Source organism: Pteropus vampyrus, unplaced genomic scaffold, assembly GCF_000151845.1.
Source record: "Pteropus vampyrus isolate Shadow unplaced genomic scaffold, Pvam_2.0 Scaffold360, whole genome shotgun sequence".
Lineage (NCBI taxonomy): Eukaryota > Metazoa > Chordata > Mammalia > Chiroptera > Pteropodidae > Pteropus > Pteropus vampyrus.
In genome coordinates, this window is record NW_011889141.1 from 846,002 (window position 1) to 855,706 (window position 9,705).

Sequence of the window (9,705 nt, forward strand, 5' to 3'; positions counted from 1 at the left end):
CCAAATGTTGATATACTTTCTTCTGTCTTTGTAAGAGCCTGATGGGTTAATGATGGAAAGTGTAATTATCCTCCTTTTATATATCGGAAAATTGACACACTGAACCATTATAGATATTTGGGGCAAAGTGAACCAGTGTTATTCTAAAATGGCTCAACATTTCTCTGATTCTGTGTTCGGTGTGGGTAGAAGGTAGTTTATTTCAACAGAAATTGAGATAACAACTGACTTAGAGATTTATTCTCTTCTTTCCCTGCAGATCCTAGCATCATCAATGCAATGACTGGGGGAAGAAACAGTACAAAGATTATAAAGTTTATTCTCTTGGGATTCTCTGAATTTCCAAAGCTCACCACAGTCCTCTTTTCAGTATTCCTAGGGATCTACCTGATAACAGTGTCCTGGAATATGGGCCTCATCACCCTCATTAGGATGGACTCCCACCTGCACACACCTATGTACTTCTTCCTCCGTAATCTGTCCTTGCTGGACATCTGCTATGCGTCCACTATAGCCCCTAGAATGCTCTTGGATTTCTTCAAGAAGCATAAATTCATCTCCTATGTGGAGTGCACCGTGCAATACTTCTTCTTCTGTGGCCTGGGTCTGACTGAGTGCTGTCTCCTAGCAGCCATGGCTTATGATAGACATGCTGCCATTTGTAATCCTCTGCTCTACACAGCCATCGTGTCTCCCATTCTCTGTGTGCAGATGGTGGCAGGATCTTATCTAGCTGGATTCTTTAGCTCATTTATCCAACTATGCGCCTTTCTTCAGCTCCATTTCTGTGGGCCAAATGTCATCAATCATTTCTTCTGTGACCTGCCCCATCTGCTGGTCCTATCCTGCTCTGACAGCTTTTTTTTCCAAATCATGATGTCTATGTTCACAGTGATCTTTGGGTTCATATCTGTCCTAGTTATCATGATATCCTATGGTCATATCGTTGCCACCATTCTGAAGATCTCCTCAGCTGAAGGCAGGTCTAAGACTTTCAACACCTGTGCTTCTCACATGACAGTAGTGACTCTCTTCTTTGGTTCAGCTATCTTTGTTTATATGTATCCTAATTCTGATGATTTTCAGAGCCAAAACAAGTTGGCATCGGTCTTATACACTATTATAACCCCCATGCTAAATCCACTGATTTATAGCCTGAGGAACAAGGAAATCAAAGATGCCCTAAACAGATGGAAGAAGAGAATCTTTTCCCGGTGTTACTAATTATTGAATTTATTTCAGATGTACAGTGCAGAAAAAAATGTCAATTAAAACATTGACCCATAACTCTTCTAATTGTGGACTGAATTACAGTTGCTATACTCTTCTTATATAAACCCATTACTGGCATAAAGACAGGAAAATGCGTGAGAAGTATCTGAAAGCTCAATATATCCATTCTTCCTCAGCTATGACCTAATGCATCAATAGGCCAAGCAACCCACAAGTACTTTTGCAGCTAGTAATGGTGATGCACCCCTTCATCTTAAATATTCCTTCCTTACCTAACATACACTACCTTGAGGACCAAAGGTGCCAGTTCTGATCAAGGCCGCCAGGTTAAAACTTTTTGTTTTAACCTCTTGAAATTATAGATTAATTTCTCCATTTATGTGTTTATTTGAAACAAAAGTAACCATACCAGCTCAAAGATTTGTCATCTTCACCCGAAAAAGAAATTTGTTGTAATGGGAATGCTTAGGTTTCTGTCATATTTAAGGTTTGGTTGATCAGTTGGCTCTTTAGGGATCTCTAGACAATTCTTTGTCTGCTGTTGCTATAGAGTCATCTTTATTCTTCTATCTTCATTGTGTACTCAGAAAAGGGAATCAGAAACTGGCACTCTGATGATGGGGTGATCTGGTGCCTGATTTTGGCACCACCGACAATGTGTTCCTGCTGCTTTTGTTTTCAGTAGAACAAGTCTCCATTAGGAATTTGTTTTTCTAATAATTAACAGATGGGAAGTGGATGGCGAAATTAGCTATAAGAAACTGAAATTCTGGTGCATATTAAAGTCTAGATTTGGCTGTTTCTCCTTATACACTTAGTTGGAATTGCTGTAAGTCACAGGGAAATATTGGGGAGTTTAGGCTGGGACAAAAAGAGCACTCTTATTGTTTGTCTTCTGATAGGATTCTGATTTCCATAAAAGGCATTGTGTATATTTCTTCCTCTGTATTCAGAAGGGAAATTCAAAATCTCTGCGAGTATTCATGTAGTAAGAACTTAAAGCAAACCTTCCGGGCCACTGTAGGCAGCACAGCTTTGAAGGTCCTACTTCTAAAACTTTATATTCCCGAGGTAGAATTTAACTTCATGGAGCTTGGAGGTGAATGGGAAAGTTCTTTTAGACAACAGCTGAATCGATAGGCTTTAGTCAAGGAAAGTTGGATCTGGGGCTATGGACCTCATTTTCCTCTAATGTCTTTTTCAGCACTAACATCTGTTAGTGATTCCATTCAGACCTCCCTCACCTTTGGCCTGATGACCAAGAACTCAGGTGAACACCAGACTGGAGTTAAGGAAGAGAAATAACTTCCTAAGTGTCACACATTCTGCTTTGTTAGATCCTTAATATTTTTATGGTCACAGATGATTAAGATCTCCAAAGAGAAATAATATTCAGAGTCAGTGTCATAGCCAGCAAAAAAGTTTCATTATGTAAAATTCAAAGTCTCCTTAATTATGAAAAACACAATCCTCAGAGAAGGGTGAAGACCCTTCAGTCAGAGGGGCCTATTTCCACAGAAGATCTGCATCCCTTTAATTTTGGTCTTCAAATCATCCGTATGATGTGGAGGTTTAGGACACACATCCCTGTGCAGGAGTTTATCATGAACGACCAAGGATAAGAGGTTAATTAGTCATGACAGACTTAGTAATTAGACCCCTGGACAGTATGGCGTGTTTCTCTTTTTGTAAATACATGTGAAACAAGTGTACCTTATGTGATGTCGTACTAGGGGGAAATGGTCTGCATCTATGAATTCCACCGCACAATATTTTCTGGGTTTCTAGGCTGTGGAAGAAACTTAGCACCATGCCCAAGAAGAGCCGCGCTCTGAGATAAAGAATAGCGAATTCCATGTTCAAAGATGTATTTTCCACGATGCATTAGCAGAAGAAGGATCGGCAGCTTCTAGGATTCCAGGCAGAGGCTAAAGCTCTGCATTCAGCATTGACTGCTGTTTGGTTGTTCTGTTCATCACTGTACACCTCAATTATTTTATATTCTAAATTTGGAAACTAATGTTATATGTACCTAGATCCCATTTTGCATAAGTGCTCTAATATTTTTGATGAATGAAAGTCGACATCTGAAGATCAAGGGGTAAGTGGGGTTGAGAAGAAGTTCCTGTTTCCCAGGCTGAGAGCCATCCCAGGTAGTGGATCAGTGGATTGCAACACCTGTAAAAAAGAGCAACTTCCAGAAGGTTCACATAAGTGAAAGGGCGTCACAAAGAACTACATGTTGCATGATTCCATCCTAATGAATTCTTCAAAATAAGCAGATCTATAGAGACAGAAAGTAGGTGAGTGGTTACCGAGGCAGGACGGGGTGGAGAGTGACTGCTGATGGGTATGGGGTTCCTTTTCATGAAAATATTCTAAAATTAGGTTGCGCAGAACTTTATGAATATACTAAAAACCACTGGATTGCACACCTTCAAAGGGTAAATCTCTAATATGTGGAGTACATCTCAGTAAAGCTGTTTAAGTGAAAGATGAAAAAGGAAAGACGCTGGAACGTGCACAAGACCGAAGGTGACATCCTTGCGAAGGCACCGTTTCTGTCGTGGGTATTCATTCCTTAGAGATCAGATCATGAAAGAGAAAAAGGAAGTGTGCCACAGAAATGAAAGGTCTAAGAAAATAAAAAGTCAAGGGAAGCACTAACCCATCTCTGTTCCTGAGTGAAGTCGCCACCTCCAAAGGAAGCCGCCCTTTCCTATACCAATGGAAGAGGTAAGCTTGTGTCCTTGTTCGACTTCTGCACAGCCCTGCACGGTCTCAGACCTCGGGGTCTGGCAGAACCACGATCGACCATGACTGCCAGGATTGCAATTCCCCCACCTGTTGTGCTGTGGCATGGTCCAGATATGTCATCCACCAATATGACATTTACTGGACAGGTAGGTGTTCTTGGGATGGAACTGGGCCAAATGCAGAATTAAGGAAGAGGAGAGGGCAGCAGCCCCTTTGGTCAGAAGTAGAAATGAATAGATCTCCCATAGGTTTCCTTGAAATAGCCATTTCTCTTTCTGCATTTAAAATATATCTTGACTTGTACCAAGTAGAGTTACATATGGATTGCCATGAATATATTACAGGGCTACAAAGGTGACCAAGTTAACCAACTAATATGAAGTGGCAAGTAGAACGGAACGATGTCTTATCTATGTGTGATATATTTTCATCACGAGGAACCAGCATGTGAAATCCTGGTAGACTTTTATTAACTGGTAAAGGGAGCTCCATTGCAAGACTATGGTAGCTGAGATGTTAATGCAGACGAGGGGGCACGAAATGGGTCTGAGCGGTGATGGTGACATTACTGACTTTATGTGTACCTTTCTATAGTTTACACCCACAAACTTTTGATCTTCATAACAGCTGGGCTGTGAGCCCCTCATCTTATAGATGAGTAAGCAGAACCTCACTTCACACTTGCTGAGGTGACCTAGCAAACAAGCAGCAGGTGAGGGTCAAAGCAGGCATGTGTACCAATGTCACCTAAGAGGATGGCATGTTAATGTCTCTCTTGCAGTGGTCCACATAAGGTACCCCTTTTTCCCAAATAACTGCTGCCTTAGCTGGGATTATCGCTTCAAATATTGTGGCATCCATGTCTGAGAGAGGCCAAATAATCCACCTCTGCTTTGTACCCAGGAAATATGAATACTTCTCTTCAAAACTTGTCTTCATGCTGAGGGTTCACAATCTCTTCGTCCATCCCTTTTATCTTTGGAAAAATATAAGGAAATTCTGACTGTGAGAAAATTCCCCCTCGAACTAAGCAACGAGCTCTTTCCCAGTGACTTCAACCTATTACTTCTCATCTGCAAAAAGAACATTTACAGTATCCTCCCTCCTTACCTCATAAGATGCCAAAAGAGGTGATATTTTGCTTGAAGAGCTGGGTGGGGCTAAAGGACTCCAATATCTTTCCTTACCCTGTTCAGGAGGAAGACAGTAGGTAGAAAACCCAGCTACACTGTTCTCAGACTTCTGACCTACAGAACTGTAGGAGATAATATATGTCTCTTGTTTTAAGCTGCTAGATTTGTGTTAATTCATTATAAGCAATAGCAAACTAATATCCTCATTGTATGTTTTAGTTTGCTTTTCTGTAAAACTACCCTCTTCCGAACTTTGCAGTTGATATCCAGATGAACCTATTATTTTTTCTAGGTTCCTTTGTAGAAAAATTGTCTGTTCAATTCACGAAACAGCCACTGAGCATCTGTTTGATGCTGGGTACTGGAAACCAAAGATGAGTAAGAAGTTAAAACCCTAAAAGACCTCCAAGAGAAATAATGCAAGTAGACACATAACTATTATCTGAGTCACAAAATGATAGAAGCCACGAGGAAAAAACAAGTACAAGCTGTGAGAGTTAGGAAGAGAGAGAAATCACATCCAGCCGAGGGAGTCAAGAAAGGTTGAGTGGCTATGAGGACTATGAAAAGGAATCAAGATTTTATGTAGCAGTGAGTTGGAGGCCACATTCAAATAGCTGATTCCATCAGCAACCCAAGTCTGGATTGTACTGGAAAAAGAAGAAAATGGTGAGGGGTGATGGTCAGAACCACTAAGAGCCAGGATGAAGGACTCATGAACTTGGGAGGGGCTGAGGAGCAAGAAGTCACCAAGAATAGATTCACCGAGAATTGGGCTATAGAAAAACAGGAAGTTTTGGTCCAGAGAAGTTTTAGAGTTTGAGATTTTATAATTGAGCAGTTTCCCATTATGGTAAGGTCTAGGGTGGGGCTGCTAATCATGCTACTGTGGTGGCATAGGGTTTGAAGGTACAGAGGTCGAGACAGTGTGCAGCTAGGGAATTTAGAGGGATGTTTACCTTGAAACCTTCTAGCTTATCTTTCTAATTGCCCTTAAACATAGAGGGATAAATAAAATTTGACTTGAGATGTATAGAGAAGGATGAAATTGTCACAATGAGGCGAAGCCCATCCAGAATTATTTTCTGCATTATTGAGCTTGAAATTTCATCTTGAAGAGAGGCCATAAAGTGGGTGAGCAGTAGGTGGTTCCTTGCTATCCCTAGCCATGTGTGGTTTCTCTTAAGATGACTACCCAAACCCATGGGCGATCAGCTTGAGAAGAGTGATGTCTTGAGACCTTAGTAAAAGATATAATATAGGCAGTGCACAGAGGGAATCTTTCTTTCTATGTGCCACATCTGACAGAGAATTTCAAGACTAATTAAAAATTTTTAAGACTAATTAATGATTCAGTAAAATAAACAGATACTTGATAACCCATAGCTGTCTCTTCTTTCTTCCTCTCGCCTGCATACACCATCAACATCTACAAAGAAAGACGTGTCCCCTATTCATCTGGCTTTTTATGGCCTCTCAGAGACAAGGCCTTTCCCACCATCTGGGATCCAGCTGGATGGTGCTCTTCAGTGAACATTTATCATCCTAACTTCCTGCCTCTGATCACAGCTGCCTCTTCTTGGAATTGAGCCCTGATGAAAAAATGCTACTTTTAAGATCGAGCCAGTTCAGGGTGGTTGTACATTTCTCAAGTCACATCAGCTCTGGACTATTTTCAGGTCTATTTTAAGGGACAACTCAGTGTTGCAATGTAGGACAGTTAATTGGCTGCATGAGTCCCAGTGGCTCCATGCTTGTCCATGTTCCTGATCTCAGAAAGGCTTCTGTAGGAAAGGCTTTGGGTAGGCTCTCTCAGCAGGGGATACCACAGCAACAAGGCTTCCCAAAAGAGGCTCTGCCCTTCCCATCACTTCAAACAGGACTGAAGCATCAGAGTCTCTTTAAAGAACAGACAATAGACACTGTGTTTGGAGGGCCACATCTGTCTGACATATGTGATTGGGCAACTATTATCTAGGTTTTGTCATGCTGGTTTATAGATCTAAGGCTGAAAATAAATTCCAGAGAACACTGTCTCCATTTACCCTGGATCCAGAAAAATAAATAACTTTCGTGTCATTGTCTGTGAGCTAGAAACGACTGTTTGCAAAGGCAGACAAGACCAGCTTTAAGCAAAAACATAACTTTGTCCTCAGCACCACTCCCTCTTACATCAAGCCCCTCCCTTCCTGATTCCGAGTTCTTCGTTTTTCTTACTGCCCCTCGTGTCTGTGTTCTCACGTAGACTTCCTTTGTTCCTGGTGATTGGAGGAACGCGCTTAACTTTTGGTTCTGCCCATGACTGTTGTGACCTGGTGAGCAGTCATGACCGAGACCTCTGCCTCAGAGCGACCATCTCTGGGGCCTATCCTTCAGTCTCCAAACCCATTCCGGGTTCTCCCATAAGGAGAATTCTTTCACGTGACATTGCCGGATGCTGTACCAACTCTCCCCTCTCCTCTTCTTTCATTGCTAAACTGGCAACTCACTCTCTTCAGCACCTGGCTATACTCAAATCCCCCCGTGAGGCCCACTCCAGATACCCGATCTGGGATTCACGGGCTATTGAAACTGTGCTGGGAAGATCAGACCTTTCTTCCTTCTTGCCACATCCAAGGGCTTTTTGTTAATTTTTTTTTCCCCTTTGATTTCTATGCCATGTTCATCAAGCATCACTGGGTGATGAAGGCTTGGAGGCCTCGAGGTAAGGAATTTGAATGTCATTGAGCTCTTAGTGAGCAGCAACAAATGAACAAATACTCTTGAACAAGGATAGACATGATTGGATCTGTGTTTTAGGGAGGTCCACCTGCTTGTTAAGGAAGAAGGTTGAACTGGAGAGAGTCTGAAGGCAAAAAGACCAGTTAGAAGATGCTGGACGATCATGAACAACTAGGTTAAAACCATCTGATGAAAAGAGCTGAGGTGGAGGTGTTGGGAGACCTCATTGATTCCACCGATGATGTTTATATTCTGTAAATGTAAAAGAAGAAGTGTCCTTTCTGAAATTTTGCCTTGGCAAGAAGGGAGGGAGGGAGGGAGAGAAGGAGAGAGGGAGGAATTAAAAAAACAAAACACCACAATCTTCCAGCACCCTAGCCTTACACCCGTCACTCTGTAACAAGAAGTAAGACTCAAGAGGTTTGTTTTCGTTTTTATTATTATTTTTTAATCTAGTAAAGATTAATTGCAGATAAATGACTGCATTGACTATGATGAATATCGAGTTTTAGAGAGACCCAAGCATGTAGGCGTAAGGCCCAGGCCTGGGAATTGGGGGAGGATATAATATTTTAGCTTCACAGGAGGAGACTGTGTCCCTGGTAGAGGAGAAGCGGGTGGGGGTTAGGAGCAGAGAAGGGAAACTGCAGATTTTTCTCATCTGGATGCAAGCTGAAGAGCTGCCAACACAAACAGGGTGTGGCCGCCATCTTTCACAAATCCTTGAAAGAAGCCGCAGTGTCCTGTGGGCTTGCACAAGGCCCACTGCCTTCTGTTCCTTGCATATCCTTCCCCGAGACACACAGACTTCAAATCTCTTCAAGTTCGATATTCGGTACATCATAAACAGAACACAAACATGAGGAAAATCTGGCCCTAGTCGAACAGGAAGAATTATTTTCTTTTAAACTCCCCGCACATAGATCTTTTGGCAAATGAAGTCTATCAAGTGATTTTTCCGCCCCCTTGCCACCTGTTTTTTATGTCCTTAAGAGTGGCAGTAGGGTATAGAGGACTTGAGCATGGACTATGGATTTTGGAAGTCCTAAGTACGAATTCCAGCTTTGCCACAATCTTTCCGCATATTTGGCAAACACTTCTTCAAAATTCCATTCTCTCATCTGAAAATGTATTCGAGAATATCTTCTGAATATTCTGAGATAAACATGCAAAGGCCCCGTGCACACAACCAAAAGTGGAGGCCTGCTGATTTCTCTTCTCTTCGTCTTTATTTCACAGAATCATAGAATCTGAGAGTTTTAAGGAATCTATCAGGTCGACTGATTCAGACTCTCTTTTTCTAAGAGTCTATTTTTTATTCTTTTTAGTTTTATTGAGAAATAAATTACATAGAACATTGTATTAGTTTTAAGCGTACAACATAATCGTTCGATATATGTGTATGCTGTGAAATGATTACAATAAGTTTAGTTAACATCCATCATCTCACATAGTTACAAATTTTTTTCTTGTGATGAGAACTTTTAAGATCTACTCTCTAAGCAACTCTTAAACATACAATATTTATTAACTACAGTCGCCATGCTGTCCATCATGTCCCCAGAACTTATTTATCATATAACTGGACGTTCGTGCCTTCTGACCACCTTCAGCCTTTTCTCCGACCTCACCCAGCTGCCTCTGGCAAACACCAACCTGTTCTTCTCCTCTGTTTCCATGAGTTTGGTTTTTCTTTTCTTTCTTTTTTTTTTTCTAAGTTCCACATACAAGTGAGATTGTCACTATTAAGTGTAATATCTTTTCCTTATTTACTTCCAGTGATGGAGAATTTACTCCTTTCCAGGATATCTGTTCTACCTTTGGACTGTTCTATCATTTTCCTATAATTTCTCTCCCCTCC

General features: G+C 41.4%; 1 protein-coding gene across 1 annotated transcript; it reads left to right on the top strand.

The window, feature by feature from the left end:
* The first annotated feature begins 276 nt into the window (after positions 1–276).
* LOC105305036 (olfactory receptor 1440-like) lies at positions 277–1,224 on the top strand. Its single transcript, XM_011379465.2, has one exon. It carries the CDS (start codon positions 280–282, stop codon positions 1,222–1,224), a length of 945 nt encoding a protein of 314 aa, XP_011377767.1. The 5' UTR covers positions 277–279.
* The last annotated feature ends 8,481 nt before the right edge of the window (positions 1,225–9,705 follow it).

Excerpts from the sequence above, each read along its gene's own strand:
- LOC105305036 (XM_011379465.2), top strand. The coding sequence starts at position 280 with ATGACTGGGGGAAGAAACAGTACAAAGATTATAAAGTTTATTCTCTTG.